This window comes from Rattus norvegicus, chromosome 3, assembly GCF_036323735.1.
Source record: "Rattus norvegicus strain BN/NHsdMcwi chromosome 3, GRCr8, whole genome shotgun sequence".
Lineage (NCBI taxonomy): Eukaryota > Metazoa > Chordata > Mammalia > Rodentia > Muridae > Rattus > Rattus norvegicus.
The window spans coordinates 177890506-177910623 of record NC_086021.1 but is presented as its reverse complement, the minus strand read 5'-3'; the positions used below and the strand labels follow the sequence as shown (position 1 = coordinate 177910623).

Sequence of the window (20118 nt, the reverse complement as noted above, 5' to 3'; positions counted from 1 at the left end):
GCGGAGTGTCCTGGAAAGCAGTTAAGGGCAAACACCCATGTTGCTTTTGGGAGCCCACTATTTCCCTCTGCGGACGGAACAGCTTCAGGGATAGGATCAGCAACTGCTTGCTATTCTGGTATCACCGCTAGCAAATTTGCTTTGAATCTGCCCTTTCTACAGTTAGGAGACGGTGGTTTAGAAGTGCTTTTGAAAGTTCAGGAAGTTTACAACAAACCCTGGCTCGTGAATATGAATCCCGAGAGTATTAGTCAGCATTTTAAGCAAGCAAACCCTGGTGGGTATGAATAGCATAAAATTAGGTAGGTTGGGGAGGTGGGGGCGGCTTGGAGAGTTGGGATGGGCAGAAGGCACCAGCAGCCTTCAAACTGCACTTTTAAATTTTCAATTAAAAAAAAATTGAAAAGGGTCTCGAGTCTCTTGTCAGGTTTGATTTTTGAGGGAAAAGTTGAACGGAAGAATTTTTCTGTGAGCGGAGAGACCTTTCTCAGCTGGTAGTTATCGACTACGCCAATTACTACAATAATTTTGTGGAGCGCGTAACCGAGATACATCGGTTCTAGAACTTTCAAGTCCCGCCCTGGTTTACAATAAACCAATTTTCCTTTTTCGTCCCAGAATTCGGATAGTGGCCGCGAGGATGATTCCCCCCCCCCCCCCAAGTCCGTCCACGCCTCGGCCAATCTGAGCCCGGATGCTAATTAGCTATGCTTCCCAGAGGAACACGCCTTTGTCACATGTAGGGCCGGACTACAAGGCCCAGCATGCCTCTCCCCTCCCTGATCAATGAGGGCTTATTTAAATGATCTCTGAGGTCTTGGACCCAGGCCAATCAGCTGTCAGAGCTCATGATAAATCGCAATGCATTATTGATAATAATAATTACTGGGACATGCGCGTTCCTGCCGAAGGGGGGTAAAATTTCCTAACTCCAGGAATTGGTGGCGGAGAAGGGCCAAGTCACCAGGGCTCTTCCCGGCGCCCCGATGCGCGCACCATGTCGAGGCGCAAGCAGGCGAAGCCCCAGCACATCAACTCGGAGGAGGGCCAGGGCGAGCAGCCGCTGCAGCAACCGAGCCCTGGCCTCGCAGAGGCGCCGGCGGCGGAGGAACCCGGTGAGTGCGGCTGCGGCCCCGTCCGTGCGCCGGACTGTCCGTGCGTCCCGGGAGGGCGCTCCCAGCACTGCCGCGCGTCCCTCGAGGGTGAGGGTTCCGGGAGCCGATTCTGGAATGGGGATTCCGGACTCTGTTCCGGGAAAGGAGAGGCGCGGAGGGAGGGAGGGAGCTTCAATCCCCCCACCTCGGAGGGAGCCTCAATCCCCCCACTCCTTTGCAAATCCCCCACCCCCCCAGTTCTCTCTTATTGTAAAGTTGATTCCACGCTCTGCCTCTCTAGTTTTCCTCTCCTTGTCCACAGTTCCATAATTGGTTTCCCTCGCTTGGATACATAAGCACCCCCCCTACGCTGGTAACTTGGGCTTTCTTCGCCCCCTCTCTAGTGGCGCCGCTTTTAAAGAAAGAGACCCCCCAAGTCTTCCCACCCTCTACTACCCTCTTGGGGGCCCCTGGGGGAGGGGCGCACCTCTGGGGGACCCCCCCGGAGGAGGGCGATCTGTTGCACGCGCCCCTCCCAGGCCGAGTGGGGGGAGGGGGCGCGACCTCCCCCCACCCCCAGGCCGGGGTACAGGCCACCCGCGCAGCCCAGAGGGCGGGGGAGGCTGCTGGGTTTAGTTCCTTTTGAGAGCTTTTATTCTATTTTTTTGTAATTTTAGATATTTTGTTTACTTCTTTTTTTTTTTTTTTTTTTTTGCTTGCCGCTTTTCCCGGGGGCTACGCCGCCTGCTGCCGATCCTCGCCCTAACCTTTCGGGGCCTGACCTCCAGCCATCTTTGATTTCCGACTATCTAAAAATAACCGCAGCCAGCCGGAGGGTGCGGGCCCGGGCCGGGGCAGCGGGTGCATGGTCACCCCCGCTGGAGCGCACCCCCGCTCCTTTATTTATTTTTTTTGCACGGATTCCCCGGGCGGTACTGCTCAGCACACGCCCGGGAGGTGAAAGGGGAGAGGTCGGGTTGCGGCTGACCCGTCCTGTGCCTCCACGGAGTTCAGGACCTCGGCGCGGCCGGGAGCTGCGGGCGAGCCCCTGGTCCCTGCCCGCCGGACTGTCGCCGGAGAAACTGGGAACCTTGGGGGGAGAGTGTTCCCCTGGGCCTCCCGCTCGACTCCAGCTCTCCGAGTAGGGTGGCCGGTGCGCGGAGGACTCTGCGCGCTCTTCTTGGGCGCTCCTGTACTCGGGGGAGTGCGACCCTACTTTTCCAAAACTTCCCGAGTTTATCAAAGTTCAGTGACCTTCTACCTCTCATTGTATTCTCCCCACACCCCCTCAGGGCAACTGGAAGGTCATTGCTTGTTCGAGGGGGCGGATGTGAGTTTTGGGGCGTTGGAGCATCCCATATCATAAGGCCGGGCAGCGGGGGTGGATTCTTTGTGCCTTGGCCCGGGGAGCTGGGGGTGGGGGTGCAGATCATGGAGAGGCTAGGTCGTCTGGTCCACCTGGAACAAAAGGGTTAACCCTCAGCCCGCCTGCTTCCTCTGGAGAGGAGGGGCGAGCTCCGGGCCCTGACCCCTCCCCTGGTCCTGCGATGACCTCCCATCCCCCTCCATTTGGGGTGAGCGCATACTAGTGGGTCCCCCCCCCCCCCATTTGGCTGGTGGTTGGGACTCTGGGGGTGGGCGGAATGGAGGGGTAGGTTGCTATAGAAGGCTTCCGAAATCTCCGCTGGCTGGAGTCTGGGTTAACCTGGCTGCACCCTGAGGCCGCTGGGCGCGCGCAGCCACCGAGGTTTGGGAAGCGAGTTTTCTGCGGATCACCCGCGGTCGGAGCCCGGCCGCTGGCGTGCGGGCGCCCTCTGGAGACCGGTTATGTGCGGACCGCGACACACACCTGGTGAGTGAGGGTAGCAGGGCCACAGACAGGCACCCGGGTGATCTCTGTGGGGTCCCCTACCTTCCGCCACACCATCAGTGTTTGGGAATCTTCTCTGAGAATTATTAAAACATGTTTGCAGTGGGGGTAGGGGTATCTCGATTGTGATCTTGGAAAGACTTTTGTTTTTAAATAAAAAGTTTTTAATGGCTGCATTTTGGGATCACCCTCAGATTAGATTAAATCTTCATCTTTTGGAAGCTTTTGGGTCCCTCTTGGTCAGTCTGTAGGAGAATTCGGTTTTTCTGAGCAAGGAAAATGAAATCCAGGCTATAATTAGCAGATCAAAAAATCCGCAGGTGGTCAAGGAGAAGGGGCTTACAGTACTTAAAGGAAAATTAGCATTTTCTCAAAAGGGTTCCAAATGCCCTTTGTGCTAAACTGGATTACAACCTTCAGCTATTACGATTCCCAGGTTTTTAGTAATTTAGCGCTCCTCTCAGTCCTCTATTGACCTGCTTGAGCTTTGGCTTAGTTAAGGTTTCAAGCGAATTTAGTCTTCCCCGAAGGGGGAGGGGGAGTTCCAATTTGCACACGACCCTTTTTATTCATTTAATTGCATGTAAAATGTGCTCCGGAACCGTCTGTGGTGCTCAACCATCAGTAAACAATACTTTGTCATTGGTGATGGGAGGGGGGCGTTTAGCAGAATCTAGTCTAGGGAACTGGGGGACCATTTCGGGTGGCCGAGGCACAAGTTATTTTCCAGTCTCCTTTTGGACGTAAGTGTCAAATGAGAATTTGGGGAAAAGAATTTTGGCAAGATTTGGTAGGAGGAGGGTGGGCATTCCATCCTAGGGGGTAACCTTGCCTAGATGGATTAGGGTCCTCCTTACTCACCCGGCCTTCGTACTCTTGTATACAGTGGCCGTGAAAAGGTTTGTGATTGGTAACTTCGTTCAGGATGACAGTTTTCACTAGAACATACTGTGCCAGGCTCCAGCCCGGGACCCTGCAGGACCTCACCGTTATTTCTCTCAACTGAAGTAGCTTTGGTATTTTACTCAGGAAAGTTAATAGAGGTTCCTGGGTGGTAAGGGTTGGCCAGTGGGTTCCCCTCACACTTGACTTTAGCCTTCACTTGAATCCATGGGGGTGTTTGTTGATGGTCCTAGAGCAATCAAAAAAAGGGGCAGCCGAGGTGCTCCAAGCTGCTTTGGCTTGTCCTCCCCCCACCCCCCTAGTCTGTCTGCATAGCAGCCATGACAGCTTTCCAACCTGTTCCAGCCTTGGGATAGATGTCTCTGCCTCTAATGCTGGGATTGGAAGATTTGGAAGTCTTGTCCCCTTTTGATTTTTCAAATCAACTTCAGAAACTAGGTGATAAAGAGATTCCTCGCCAGCAACTGGGAGCTAACATAATTTGCATTTCTTTCTGGGGGGGAGGAAGATGAGTAACAGATAAATTGGGGAGGTCGCCATTGTCATTTTAATCTGAACTTTTTAGCAGACACTGATAAACAGGTTAAAGCTCTGGGACAGGCATGTTCCTCCCAGGGAGAGACTCCTCTCATCTCCCTTGAAGTTGGCAAGCTTGTTTCAGTTGAGGCAAGTGTCCCTTACTTGGGATATAGGTGTATTTTTATGTAGCATGTCTCTGAGCCTTCTATCCTTAAAAGTTTGTATCATTGTGTGTGCTGCTACAGCGTACATTCCGAAGACAGGAGAACTGGTTTATCTGGGATCATTCATTAGCTGTGGCAAGCATCTGCACCCGTTCTGGCTTTCTCGAAACACTTTTTACCCTTACAAAATCTTTTCCACAGGCCCCTGAACTTTAAACCCTGATTGCTTCTGATTTCTGCACTTCTTGATTAATTAGAGACTTAATTCCGGGTCAGGTTTGACCTCTGTGTGTAGATTTTAAAGCTTCCCGTAAGAAGCCGGTTTAAAAACAGCTGGATCTGTAATACCCAGAGACATAATTCCTTTTTTTTTTTTTTATTGGTAAGCATTTATCCTGGAGGTAGGGCAGGGTCTAAGATACTTGTGTGCTTTAGGTAAACTGCTCATTGTCCTCCTTTAATAAAGGGCCAGTAACAGATAAGCCCAAGGCGCCAGGCTTTTTATCAAGATACACAGATTTCAATTTTTTTTTGTTTTCAGCTGTTTTGAGTGTCTTCTGCCAGGGATTGGCCTCCGGCTGATTAGCTTTCTTCCAATACAATAGTAAGCGCATTTTCCATTCATCTGGCGGAGATTGAATCGAAGACCCCTGCTGCGTTTACTGCATTCTTCCAACTTACTGGATAACTAGATGCTGAAGAGATAACATTCCTAAAATTCGGGGTGGGGGATGGAAGCCGGGCTCGCCCGAGATATCCCGGTGGACTTTGCTTCCCTTCCCTTCGGGTTAATTTAAGCATGGCCAGCAATTGTTCCTAACAGGGTCCTCTTTCTCCTCGGCAAATACACCGTCCTATTATTTGCCGACGGTGGTATGGAAGAGGTAGTTTTTTAACTGCCTGAGCAAACATCGGCTACAGTTTTAAGTGGGATGTTACTGGTGCACGGGGGGGGGGGGGGGGGGGGGCTTTGGGGCTTGTGTATACAGTGAAGGCGGTTGGCATCCCGGCTGTAAATCACTCTGAGCTGGTGCATCCTTCTGGAGCAGAAGTGCTTAACCTTTTTTGTGCCATAGGCCCCTTTCCAGCCGAGTGCTGAGCATTGAACAGTCACCAGAAATGAAAGCATTTAGCCCTCTTTCCCTTTGCAATCTCTTGGGAAAAATGACAAAGTGGACCCTCGCTTAGCTATGTTTTCTGGCCGCTTCTGCTCCCCTAAACAATGCTGCCTGAAAACTATTTGCATAGTGTTTGCTATGCTAAATCCCAGAGATTAAAGGTTGGGGGTTGGGAGATACGGCTCAGTGGGAGAGCCCTCCCCTAGCTGGTGTGAGGGCTTGGGCTCAATACCCCATGTGGGGGTGTGACGAAGACCAGAGGGTGTGCCAGACAGGATCCCTCAGCCTCCAACCTCGGTGTCTGCTGTCCATCCCCTTTACGGATATCAGGGGAATACAGTGGTAACGTATACCCTGTTAATAAAATGACAGGTTGGACTGGAGAGACGGCTCAGCGGTTAAGAACACTGACTGCTCTTCCACAGGTCCCGACTTCAATTCCCAGCAACCACGTGGTGGCTCACAACCATCCATAATGGGATCCGATGTCCCCTTCAGGTGTGTCTGAAGACAGCTACGGTGTACTTAGATACATGGAATAAATAAAAATAAATCTTTAAAGAAAAAGTAAAATGACAGGTTAAGGTGGTGCAGTGTGGTTATGGTTGGAGAACTCTGACTTTTATTATGTTTTTTTAGGTTAGGTTTTTGGATGTCACCTTGGCTGTCTATGGCATTGCTGGCCTTTTAAAGGCAGACAGGGATGTGGTCCAGTTGATAGAGTGCTGGTCTAGCATGTAGGAGGTCTAGCTGTAGGGTCTGTCTCCAGCCCTGCAGAAAACTTAAGCTAGACACGGTGTTGGTTGCATTCGTGGGAGCACTAGGGAGCTGGAAGCTAGAGATCAGAGGTCCATGGTCATCTGGATGCCCGGATGGGAGGGAGGGAGGAAACTGAAACGGAGTGAATGGTGGTTGTGCAGGGCATTGGTGATTTCCAGACTAAGGGCGGGTGGATGGAGGACAGGCTGAAGACCTTCTGCCCCAATTGGTGCCAATTTAAAGAGACCTTCCTGGGGAGCAGTGGTGGTACACACTCTGGCATTCGAGAGACAGAGGCAAACTAGTCTCTGGGTTCGAGGCCAGCCTGGTGTACCTAGTTCCAGGATAGCCAGGGCTACACAGAGAAACCCTGTCTCAATACAAACAAAAGGACGACCTTCACTGCTTTCTAGCTAGCTATCCGGGGCTAGCAACAGTTTCATTTCCCTGTAGACTTTCGACGTCTGGACACACCCACACCCTGCCCAGCCTGCTTCCTGTCTTTCAAAAATTCCTTTCTCCTAAAAATTCAGGCAAAGCCTGAAGTGATGGAATATTCTTTAACAATGCTGGTTGGGGGCTGGGGATTTAGCTCAGTGGTAGAGCGCTTACCTAGGAAGCTCAAGGCCCTGGGTTCGGTCCCCAGCTCCGGAAAAAAAAAACAAAAAAACAAACAAACAAACAAAAAAAAACAATGCTGGTTGAGGCAGAAGCTAGCTTGAGGTTGCCTTGTGTGTTCCGGGTCAGCGTGTCCTGTGAGACCCCAGTTCAAACAACAGTAAAGACTCCTGTGTGGTCCTCTTAGAGAAAACAAAGTTATCTTGGGATGGTTTTTTTTTCCCCCCATTTAATTATGTGGAAACTTGGTAAACTAAGAGCTGTTGGTGGCTGTTAATGTGGGAAGTGTAGGCAGACGAGTTACTGAGGTGGAAGATGGGGTTCAGTCAGATCTGCAGGGAGGCTACCCCCCTTCCTCTCAGAGGAGTTTTCTTTAAAAGGTTTTTTTTTGTTAGTTTCTGTTACACCCCCCCCCCCCCCTCGGAACTCTATAAACAAGGCTGGCCTTGAACTCAGAGATCTGCCTGCCTCTGCCTCCTGAATGCTGGGATTAAAGCCAGGAGCCACCTTGCCCCACTGGTATTTGTATATCTTTTTGTTATGTTCATGGAGTTCATGCCTGATTACTGTTTGAGATTGGGATCTCCTTGAACTAGAGTTACTGTTAAAGAGCAGCCATGTAGGTACTTGGAATCAAAGCCTGGTCATCTGGAAGAGTGACAAAGGTTCTTTGCTGAGCAGCCTTGGTACTAGACCTGGAAGGTGTGGTATTTAGACAGGATCAGGTAGCCCAGGCTGACCTGGAAGTTGGGAACCTCTAGGGCTGAAATGACAGGTAGTCGGCTTAATTCCTAATTTTAAATTCTTTTATACTGGGTATCCTGTGTCTAGGCCACCTCATGTAACCAAGGGTGACCCTGAACTTCTGATCCTCTGCCTCTTTAGATGCTACTATTCCAGGAGTGTACAGTCACATGACTTATTCTGTGTAGCAGATAGATTCCAGGTGTATGCTTCATGCTGCCCAGTCCCCAGCCTTTTCTTTTTCCTTTTTCTTTTTTTTTTAAAGATTTATGTGAGTACACTATCACTGTCTTCAGACACACCAGAAGAGGGCATCGGACCCCGTTACAGATGGTTGTGAGCCACCATGTGGGTGCTGGGAATTGAACTCAGGAAGAGCAGTCAGTGTTCCTAACCACTGAGCCATCTCTCCAACCCCCCTTTTTTCCTTTTTTTTTTTTTTTTTTGAGAGGGGAAGGGAGAGAGAGCTGCAGTGCCTTTACTGTCTGCCTCTCCCTTTCTTGAACTGGGATTAAAGTCTTGATTCATGGCTTCCTATCCAGCGGGATCCCTTGTCCCCTAGACTTTCATTCTCATATATATATATATATATGCATATATATGTATATATATATGTATATATATATATACACATACATACACACACACACACTGTTGAGAAAAAAGAGCATTGTTTTCTTAGGACGCGTGTGTACTAGGGAAAGACCTAACACAGGGCCCCAGGTCTCCCCTCCCCCTTCCCCTCAGTGAAAGCTGCTGACTGAATCAGGAGGCTTGGCTTGAAGTCACTCCTGAAGGCCTAGTCACATCCCATTGACGCGGACGTTTATTATCTTTTGTGTGTGAGTGTTTTACCTGAGGGTATGTATGTGCGTATGTATGTATCATGTATATACAGTGCTTACAGGTGAAACAAGACACTAGATCCCCTGGAACTGACTGGAGTTACAGTTAGGGCCTCCATGTTGTGGGTGCTGGGAGTCAAACCTGGATCCTGTGCAAGAACAACCACTGTTCATACTCGGTGAGCTAAAACTAGCCCCCTGATAAACATTTTTTTTTTAAGATTTTATATTTTATGTATACTGCCACTGTCTCAGACACACCAGAAGAGGGCATCGGATCCCATTGCAGATGGCTGTGAGCCACCATGTGGTTGCTGGGGATTGAACTCGGGATCTTTAGTCTGTGCTCTTTCTTAACGGCTGAACCATCTCATCTCTCCTGCTCCCCTGGTAAACCTTCTTAAGGTGTAAGTCCAGTTGGTACTTGGAACTTGGTGCCTTGGCAGTCACGTTTAGGACGACTCTTGCTCCCTTAGCCACATGTGCCTATTACTAGCCATCCTATTACTTGGTCCAAAATCTGGAACAGTTGAGAGTTTTATGGAGGCTGTACGAGATTGAACTTGGCGGCCACGTTGGTGGTGCTGTTCTAGGGCCCTTCCCTAGCTCTAGGTTGAATCCAGTCTCCCCATCACTTGTCGATTCTGCACTTGGGAGGAAGAGGCAGGGCAGTGAGTAGATTGCCATCAGCTTGGCCTATGCGAGACTCTCAGAAGACTCTAGTCACCTGTAAGGTGGCTTAGCTGGTTAAGACACATTGAGCCAAGCCTGATGACCCGAGGTAGTCTCCACCGGGAGGTAGAGGACAAAGCCAGTTCCCACAGGTTGTCCTCTGACTTCCACATCTGGATCAGCATGAGCAAACCCGTCAGTACTCTGAACGCTGAGCACCGGTCTGTTGATGACGTTGCTTTTGCACCACCGTCTTGGTGTTGCGAAGACCAAACAGAGCAGTCCTAACTTGGATCTTCTGTTATTTAATGTCAGCCAGTGGCGGAGTCGGGGGGGGGGGGGTGTCGGTTCCCCATCGTGCATCTCCAGTTTTCTTTTTCTATATTTATATAAAAGCTTGCTTTTAGAGCTGGACCTGACTCTCCTGGAGGAGGCGAAGTCTGTCCGCACCTTTGCCAGTAGCTTTTCCCATGGAGACATTTGTAGACAGACTCTCATCCTCAGACTCACCCTGTGTATGGCCATCTGTATTCCACATGAGTGATTGTGTATGTGGTGCTCGGGATATAACTCAGAACCACTGCATGCTGGGTAAGATCTCTACCACTGAGCTCTATCTCCCGAGTCCAGCCCTTCTCACTAAGTTACCTAGCTGGCTTTTAGAGATGGGGCTCAAGGGGCTGGAGAGATGGCTCAGTGGTTAAGAACACTTGACTGCTCTTCCAGAGGTCCTGAGTTCAAATCCCAGCAACCACATGGTGGCTCACAAACATCTGTTTTTTTTTTTTTTTTTTAAGATTTATTTTATTTATTATATATATAAGTACACTGTAGCTGTCTTCAGATACACCAGAAGAGGGCATCGGATCTCCTTACAGATGGTTGTGAGCCACCATGTGGTTGCTGGGAATTGAATTCTTTTTTTTGGTTCTTTTTTTTTCCGGAGCTGGGGACCGAACCCAGGGCCTTGCGCTTCCTAGGTAAGCGCTCTACCACTGAGCTAAATCCCCAGCCCCAAAGTCGGGTGATCTTAACCGCTGAGCCATCTCTCCAGCCTAGCTCACAAACATCTGTAATGGGGTCCGATGCCCTCTTCTGGTGTGTCTGAAGACAGCGACAGTGTACTTATAGATAATAAACCTGAAAAGAAATGGGGCTCACAGAATGGCTGGAACTTGGCTTATGTGTCAGAGTAGTCTTGAACTCCCAGGGATCTGGCTACCTCTGCCTCTCAAGGTCTATGGTTAAAGGCCCCAGCTAGCAAGGCTGGTTTTGAACTCATGATCCTTCTGCCTCACCCTCCCAGGTCCCTGATAACTACAGGTGTACTAAACTGGGATGGATTGATGATGTCTTGTTGGGCCTTTTAAAGTTCTTTAAGCCCAGTCTTTTTTTTTTTAAGATTTATTTATTTGTTTTATATAACTACACTGTAGCTGTCTTCAGACACACCAGAAGAGGGCATCGGATCCCATTACAGATGGTTGTGAGCCACCATGTGGTTGCTGGGAATTGAACTCAGGGCCTCTGGAAGAGCAGTCAGTACTCTAACTACTGAGCCATCTCCCCAGCCGTGGCCCAGTCTTTCCTGAATGGTGGGTGCTCATCACCTGGGTGGGATGGGATTTGTTGTTTGCCATTTGGGTTGTGGCGATCAGTATGATGTGACCCTGTTCTGATGTCTGCTGTTGGCTGTCATCTGTCTGTGAGTCTGCAAGCCGATGCCCAGGGAGGCATCCCTGGGCATCGGGATTGATGGGGTTAGTTTAACTAGTGGGGTGGAGTGGCACGTGGCTTTAATCCTAGCTTCTGGGAGGCTGAGTGAGGTAGAATTGCTATGAAATCAATGCTAATGTGGGCTGCAGAGTTCCTGTAGTAAAATACTGTGCACCCCGCATTGCTCTAAAAAACTACCTCAAGTTGGAGGGACTGAAAACAACAGTTGATTCATTCTCACAGATGTGGAAGAAGGACTGAATTTAGGGTCAGGGTTCCTCCTCCCGGCTCTGGAGAACTGATAAGATTCCTGTGGTTTCAGCCGTTGTTTTTGAGGGCCCTTAACTCCATCTCTTCAGGCCCTGTTCTCTAGGACCGTGTCTCACTGGTCCCTATTCCTCTTGGAGCCGTGCTAAACACTCGAGTGTTAAGACCCAGCTTAACATTCGATTGCCAAAAGCTCTGTCCAGTCCAGGCACGGTAACAGACTCTTCTAATCTCAGCACTCTGGAAATAGAGGCAGGGAGGGTTAGGAGTTCAAAGCCAGCCTCTGCTATAAAACAGGTTTGGGGCTGCCTGGACTAAGTGAGATCCCATCCAGATGAAGTCATGTGCACAGACAGTCATGGGGCGTGAGGCTTGCTAGTGTCTTTTAGGGAGACATAATTCCCCTTATCCTGTTTCGGTCATTTGGGCGAAGGGGGACTTAGTGTCCCTGACACAGTCTGTTCGAGTCAGGGCGTGGTGATGGAGAGCTGTATTTCTGTGGGTCACTCCACATCCCCTCTCAGGGCAGCGCGCTCACCTTCTGACTCCTTTCACAGGTGTTCCAGTGAATTCCTCAGGGAACGGAGATGAAGCCTCGGAGGACCCCGCCCCCGCCCCGGTGAAGCGGTCCCGACGGGAGGATACTCACATCTGTAACAAGTGCTGTGCGGAGTTCTTCAGTCTCTCTGAGTTCATGGAACACAAGAAAAGTTGCACTAAGAACCCTCCTGTCCTCATCATGAATGACAGCGAGGGGGCTGTGCCTCCAGAGGACTTTTCCAGAGCTGTCCTGGGCAGCCCAAGCAATAAAGATGGTCTCCAGGAGAATGGCGGCAGCAGCTCGGGGGACTTGAAGGAGAACCTAGGCACGGACTCCATCCTGTACTTGAAGACAGAGGCGACCCAGCCACCCGCACCCCAGGACATAAGCTATTTGCCCAAAGGCAAAGTAGCCAACACCAATGTGACTCTGCAAGCGCTCCGTGGCACCAAGGTGGCAGTGAACCAGCGGAGCACCGATGTCCCCGCGGCCCCCGTGCCTGCCGCTCTCAGCATCCCTTGGATCCTGGAGCAGATCTTGTGCCTGCAGCAGCAGCAGCTCCAGCAGATCCAGCTAACGGAACAGATCAGAGTCCAGGTGAACATGTGGGCCGCGCATGCCCTCCACTCTGGCGTGGCAGGCGCGGACACTCTCAAGGCCTTAAGCAACCACGTGTCTCAGCAGGTCTCTGTCTCCCAGCAGGTGTCTGCTGCTGTGGCCCTGCTTAGCCAGAAAGCCTCCAACCCAACTCTGTCTCTAGATGCCTTGAAACAAGCCAAGCTACCTCATGCCGCTGTCCCCTCCACGGCCAGCTCATTGTCCTCGGGGTTCACACCCTTCGCCTTGAAGCCGGACGGGACTCGAGTTCTCCCCAACTTCATGTCCCGCCTCCCGAATGCCCTGCTACCTCAGACCCCGGGCTCTGTGCTCCTGCAGAGTCCCTTCTCTACTGTGACACTGGACCAGTCCAAGAAAGGAAAGGGGAAACCCCAAAACCTCTCCGCCTCCATGTTAGATGCCAAGACCAAGGACGAGGTTGTCCTCGGTAAGCACAAGTGTAGGTACTGTAGTAAGGTTTTCGGGACCGATAGCTCCCTTCAGATTCATCTTCGCTCCCACACCGGAGAGAGACCTTACGTGTGCCCTGTCTGTGGTCACCGCTTCACCACCAAGGGCAACCTCAAGGTCCACTTCCATCGACACCCTCAGGTGAAGGCGAACCCCCAGCTGTTTGCCACTGAATTCCAGGACAAAGGGGCATCAAGCACCAGTCCTCACTATGCACTCCCTGTCCCCATCCCTGTAGACGAGTCAAGTCTCTCTGTAGACACTGAGCCTGTCCCGGTCACGGGAACCCCTTCCATAGGGCTACCTCAGAAGCTCACTTCAGGGCCTAACCCCAAGGACCTCATGGGCGGCTCCTTGCCCAACGACATACAGCCAGGGCCTTCTCCAGAAAGCGAGGTGGGCCTTCCACTCCTCGGGGCGGGGATGATGCGTAATCCCCCAAGGGCTGGGGGCTTCCAGGGCACTGGAGCCCCAGAGTCAGGGTCAGAGACCCTGAAGTTACAGCAGCTAGTGGAGAACATAGACAAGGCCACCACCGACCCCAACGAGTGTCTCATTTGTCATCGGGTCCTCAGCTGTCAGAGTTCCCTTAAGATGCATTACCGTACCCACACAGGAGAGAGACCATTCCAATGCAAGATCTGTGGCCGGGCCTTCTCCACCAAAGGCAACCTGAAGACACATCTTGGGGTTCACCGAACAAACATGGCCGTAAAGACCCAGCATTCGTGCCCCATCTGCCAGAAGAAGTTCACCAATGCCGTCATGTTACAGCAGCATATCCGGATGCACATGGGTGGCCAGATCCCCAACACGCCTCTGCCCGAGAGTCCCTGCGACTTCACAGTTCCCGAGCCCATGGCCGTCAGTGAGAACGGCGGTGGCAGCGGTGTCTGCCAGGAAGACGCGGTAGAAGGGATGGAAGCGGAGGAGGCTTGTATCCAGGATGTTCCCGGTGGCCCCTCGACGGTCTCCGCGCCGCTCCCCGGAACCCATCTGGCGTCGCCCTCCCTGGGCTTTCCGGTGATGGCTCCCCTGGATGCTCAGGGGAGAGGGGCTCTTCCTGCTTTGGCCTTGCAACGGCAGAGCAGTCGAGAAAGCGGCTCTCTGGAGGCCGGTGACAGTTGCCTGACCAATGACTCTTCCTCGCTCATGGGTGACCAGGAGTGTCCGAGCCGGAGCCCAGATGCCACGGAGACCATGTGCTACCAGGCAGTGTCCCCTGCCAATAGCCAAGCTGGAAGTGTCAAGTCCCGGTCTCCCGACGGTCACAAGGCCGAGGGTGTCGAGAGCTGCCGCGTGGACACCGAAGGTGATGGGGGCTTTGGATTTCCCCTAATGTCCTTTTTGGGCTCAAGGTCATCAGAAAAAAGAGCCTAGGTTGAACTTGAGGCGGCTTCTTTAGGGCAATTACTCTGTTCTGGGTCTCGGGAATCTTAATAACTACCTCTATCCCGGCACCCAGTAGGCTTTCTCTGTTTATCATAATTCGTGTAGGCTGAGTGTGTACAATATGAATGCTGGTTTTGTCTTGATTTCCCCCCCCTCCTCTTGAACCCACGAACCCTTTTGAACCTTAACCCCTTTTGCTTTATTTAAGCAGTGAGTTGGGTGTTCAATGATAAAAGTTTGTGTTTCTCCCCTTCTTCACTTTAGGCCGTACCAGCCTCCCCTCGACATTTATCCGAGCACAGCCCACCTTTGTCAAAGTTGAAGTACCTGGCTCCTTTGTGGGACCCCCGAGCGTGCCCTCAGGCATGACGCCTCTGCTAGCTTCCCAGCAGCCGCCGCGCCGCCAGGCCAAGCAACACTCTTGCACCCGGTGCGGGAAGAACTTCTCGTCCGCCAGTGCCCTGCAGATCCACGAGCGAACGCACACGGGAGAAAAGCCTTTCGTGTGTAACATATGTGCTCGGGCCTTCACCACGAAAGGCAACCTGAAGGTGGGTCCCGACAGGTGTTGGCGTGTGACCTCTGTGTGCGCAGAACACATCCTTTGGGTTCGTGTGTCTCAAAACATTATAAACCCAGCAACGCCAGAGGCAGAAGCAGGAGGGTTCTCTCAGTTCGAGGCCAGCGTGGCTGACATAAGACTAGCTTATCCTGAACTTGCACTGTATGTAGACCAAGCTGGTCTCAGAGATATTCTTGCCTCTGCCTCCTATGTGTTGAGGTAAAAGTCTTACTTGTGTCTTGGGTAGCTGGAACTCAGTCTTCCTGACTGGGATTACGAGGGCTCGCATGATCTCACTCTTGTTTTCTCTCTCCCTCTCTCCCTTTCCCTCTCTTCCACTCTCCCACTCTCTCCCTCCCTCCTTCCCTCTCTCTCTCCCTCTCTCCCTCTCTCCCTCTCTCTCTGTGGGTGTGAGCGTTTTGCACACGTGTGTGTATATGTATGTGTGCCACATTAGAGCTTTGTACATATGGAGGTCAGAGGAAGATTCTCTGGCACTTAAGTAAATTGTTCATGAGAGCTAGCTTGGTCTCTAGAGCTAGCTTACCACGTGGGTTCTGGGAGTCCAACCTTGGATTCTATAAGAGCAATTAATGAGTGGTTGGATGTGGTAAATCACCCAGGATCCCTATTCTGCAGAGGACCTGAGCTCAGGTCTCCGCACCTATGTGGGATGGCTCCCACCTCTTGGTGTTGGAGATGCTGGGTTCATCTCCAGCATTACCAAGAGTGCACGTTGGTGCTGGGTGAAGCCGGGCTGGCAGTGCCTCTCTGTATCAGAAAGCTCTTGGGGCATGTCTGTCGTCTTTTAAACCAGCCTTGGTGATTCCACTTAGGAGGCGAAGGTGGTGGGCAGGGAGAGTCAGTATTAAATGTTAGTCTCAGCTAGGAGAGATTCTTATCTCTTCTGTTGTCTTTGTGTGTGTGTGTGTGTGTGTGTGTGTATGTATGTGTGTGTTTTCTGAGATGGGTTTCTCTGTAATCCTGGCTGGAACTGGCTCTCTAGACGAGATTGGCCTCAGACTCAGAAATCTGCCTGTCTCTTAAAAACCAAAACCAAAACAAATTAGTTGGCTAGAACATCAGGCTAGGAATGGAGTTGCCTTAGTTTAGAAGGCAGTTAATGAGCTCGTTGGCCCTGCATGGCTGTTGGGAGTGCCTTTCTCCATGAGGGCTCTGAGCAGGTGAGGAAGGAGCCTTAGTCTCCCTCGGCAGCAGATGCTGGAGTCAACACTGCTGCTTACTGGGATGGCGGACATACATGATCCCAGCAGCTGCCGGCAGCAGTAAGGGTGCTACAGACGGCCTAGAGAACATGTATTGCCTGTGAGCCTGACACCTGAGGGGGCTTTCGAATGTCAGCCAGGGGGCTGGTGAGATGGCTCAGTGGTCAGAAGCACATACTGCTCTTACAGAGGGTCTGTTGCATTCCTAGTGCCCATGTTCAATGGCTTCGAAGCCACCAGTCATCTCAATTTTGGGGGACCTGATGTCTCTAGCCTCTATGTGCACGCACATGCACATAATTTAAAAGGATAAGAGAAAAAAGAATTTTTTTTTAATTAAGGCTGTTTCACTGTCTTGGAGCTCCCTCTGTAGCCCAGGCTATCCTTGAACTCAGATCCACGGTCTTAACTGGCATCAACTGGGTAGTGGTGCCCACACATGACCATGTTCTCTAACTGTACAGATACCTGAATTTTATTATTATCTGGATTACTGATATAAGGTCTGATTGTAACCCAGGCTGCCCTTCCCACCACTCATCACTGGACCTGGATGAAGCCAGGTGACTTGGGCTTGCCTACAAGCAGAGGACATCTGATAAAACCCTCTCTGTGCTGTGTTCCCTTCCTCCCCTCCCCCCCACAGGTACACTACATGACTCATGGGACCAACAATAACTCCGCCCGCCGAGGCAGGAAGCTGGCCATAGAGAATACCATGGCCGCCCTGGGTGCTGAGGGAAAGAGAGCACCTGAGGTGTTTCCCAAGGAGCTCCTGTCCCCCACGGTGAGTGTGGACCCTGCCACGTGGAACCAGTACACCAGTGTCCTCAATGGGGGTCTGGCCATGAAGACCAATGAGATCTCTGTGATCCAGAGTGGAGGGATCCCCACCCTGCCTGTGTCTCTGGGGGCCAGCTCCGTGGTGAGCAACCCCACGCTTTCTAAGCTGGATGGCTCCCAGACCGGCGGGAGCGGGGCCATGAGTGGGGCCATGAGCGGGAACCTAGAGAAGCCTGGCGTTCCCGATGGGGTGGCCAAACACCAGTTTCCTCATTTTCTGGAGGAAAATAAGATCGCAGTCAGCTAAGGAGGAAGAGGAGGAGGCTGCCGGAGTGAGATTCTAGAGTCTTCTTCATTGTTCAGTTTCCTTAACAGCCCATCTCCCTTTCTCCCTACTCTTCCTGATATGCAAGTGATGTGGCTTGTGACCATACCCTTGGGCAATCCTACAATCACGTTATGCTGCTTTCCAAAAAAAAGAATGAAAACAAAATGGAGAAAAAGTGAAAAACAGAAAAACAACAAAAACCAAGCCAAAAAAACAAAAAACAACAAAAAAAAAACCTAAAAAAAACAAAAAACAAACCACTTTTTTTTTTAAAACATTTTGGAAAGAATCTGGTTTTGAAAAATAGTTTTGTTAACTTGGGACGAGTTGTATACTAGAAGCTTTGTGTGACCTCATGGCTGTTTCCAAAGACTGTCGCCTGTTTCAAAGTGAAACAGTTGGGACTCATTGGACCACAGTGGAAGTGACAACTTTCTAACCCAGTCCTGGGGGTGAGGGTGCTGTGTCCTTCTGTGGTGACTAATGCGGGTAAATGTGGGGACCTGGTTTTATGCCTCCCGAGCCTGTCTTCAGAAATCTTGTTTTTTTTTTTTTTTTTTTTTTTTTTTTTTTTTTTTTTTTTTTTTTATGTACTTTAATAGAAAAAGAACGCCAGAAAACTTAGGGCTGTTCAATTATCCCACTTCCTTCAACCTTATGACCTTGGATAGGACACCCTACACACACATACACACACACACACACACACACACACACACACACACACACACACACACACCCTGGTCCCTGGGGAGCCCACCATTTATCCTGCTGCTTATTTTAACAGTTCAGAGCCCTGAGAGTGCCAGCTCACCCCCCTCCCCCCATCTCCCACAAACCACCTTCCCAGACTCTGGGGTGGGTGGGCATTAGAGTGAGCACCTCAGGAGGTTTTACATGGTTATCTTCAGTGCCTGCTGCCTTGGAGAACTGCGTGTTTCCTCTTAGGGAAAGGCTCCTAGCAGCCACCAGGAGGGTCTCCTCAACGCCTCTATATGCTAACCTTTCTCGTTTATTTCAATTATCCCAAGTCCTGAATATTTCCACATCCACCCGTCCCCTGCCATCGTGAAGGTTATAGAGTTGAGACCAGCAAGTCTTGGATATGAGGGCTTTAATTTATCTACCTCAATTATCTTTATTTTTATAGTCAAAAAGTCTCTATTTTGCTATTTTTGTGACCACCCAAGTATTGCCAGGTCTTAAACCTTGAGAGTTGTACTGACGAGAAGGACCTGTTGGTTCTGTGTTTTTGGTTTGTTTTTAAATTACATTTTTGTTTGTGTAATAATTTTGAACAGCTGTTGTAACAGTGTTTTGATGGTTTAATGAGGAAGGGGAGACTTCTCCAGTTTCTGGGAAGAACATTCTTCCCGCCGTGTGGAATGCCGTTGCCAAACGAAGTTGGAGAGTTCTCTCAGCGGTGTTTTTCCTCAGAGTTGTTGCACCTGATTTTAGGATCCAAGACTTTTCGTTGCTGTTGTTGGGGTGTTTTTTGCTTTCGTTTTTGTTTTTTATTTGCCAAGTCGTGCCTTTCCTTCTGGGATTGTAAGTGAGCCCCGTGATGAAGCGTTCGCCTGCTCACCTGTTTACACTGTGATGTGGGTACTGTTACAGAGAACACACCAGCCGTGGCTTTCTCACGCCCTGTGAATGAATGTGTGGACTACGCCATAGTTTTACCTGCTGATGCTGTATGTCTGAAATAAAACTGAATGTTTTTCCCCTCCGTCAGATTTGCGTGTAAGTTTTTCCTGATAGGTTCTGTTTTCCTAGCATTCCCCTGGCTAATTTTAGAGTCTCACAAACATGTATGTGGTTAGGTCCATTCTGGACCTGCTGGGGCATGCGTGAGTGTGAGGGTCGACCTGCTGCTGAACTTTGGGCACGCTTATATTATATACTGTGCACACCATGGATGCACACACACACATGTGCTTGCAGAAGACTGTGCTTCTGGAGGCCAAGGGATCACTTGTGGGATTCCTTCCCACTAGTGGGTCCTGGGGATTGAACTGGGGGGCAGACTTGGCAGAGGTTGCCTGCTGAGCAAGCTCATGTATCCAGTCTGGCCTAGAACTCATGGAGTAGGCCCTTTATGGTGGGTGGGGTAGGTGGCTTTTTTGGGGGGCGGGGTATTTTTGTTTTTGTTTTTTTGGTTTTTTTTGGGGGGGGGACGGGGTCCAATGTAGCACAGGATGTAAGATGATCCATTAATAATAATTAACTCTTCAGCCTGATGGGTATACACCCCAGAGCATTCACATGAAAGTGACTAGGAACTTGTGGTTCCAGGCACTGCTTGGGCAGTGGAAATGGGGGTGTCCAAGGAGCAAGTTTATGATTTTGGCATTACGTCCATATGTGAATAGTGGCCAATCGAATAGCAGCCCTGTTGCTTTCTTTAGTGCCATTCCTTTCAGGGGCTTTGCCTGTACAGACTGCTGGCCGCAGTTGGTTAGCCAAACAGAAAGTGTTTAAGAGCATCAGCTTTACATAAGGGACATCTGGGTGGTTCTGGGAAACAAAGTGGTGCTTTTGCAGAAAAGTAAAGCAAGTGAACTGACCTGCGTCTAGGCCGTTGTCAGGATTGAGGTGTGGAGACCTTGCCAGCCTGTCCTGGGATGGGTGGCTTATATCTTCTTTAATGATGAATTAATCCCCGAGTGGGAAAACAGCCCCCAGCATAGCAATCCACAGTAACTAAAAATTCGGTAGGGAAATTCATTCTAATGCTAAAACACATCTGACCTTTTTATGAGGGGGAAAAAATGAACTTCCCCGAAATTGGACTTCTGCCCTATCTGCCGTCCCCACCCTACTGCCCTCAAGCCAAGCAGAACATTTAAATTACACACTATCAGAAATGAATTTACAAACTGATGGGAAGCATGGCTGATGGCTGCAGGGCAAGCCCTCAGCTGGCGGG

At 50.5% G+C, this 20118-nt stretch overlaps 1 protein-coding gene across 1 annotated transcript; it reads left to right on the top strand.

Moving 5' to 3' along the window:
- The first annotated feature begins 880 nt into the window (after nucleotides 1–880).
- Nucleotides 881–18919, top strand: Sall4 (spalt-like transcription factor 4). Its single transcript, NM_001427495.1, is given in 4 exon segments — nucleotides 881–1115; nucleotides 11847–14210; nucleotides 14555–14841; nucleotides 16725–18919. Coding segments are annotated over 4 exon segments (3213 nt in total). The 5' UTR covers nucleotides 881–997; the 3' UTR covers nucleotides 17169–18919.
- Nucleotides 18920–20118: the final 1199 nt, after the last annotated feature.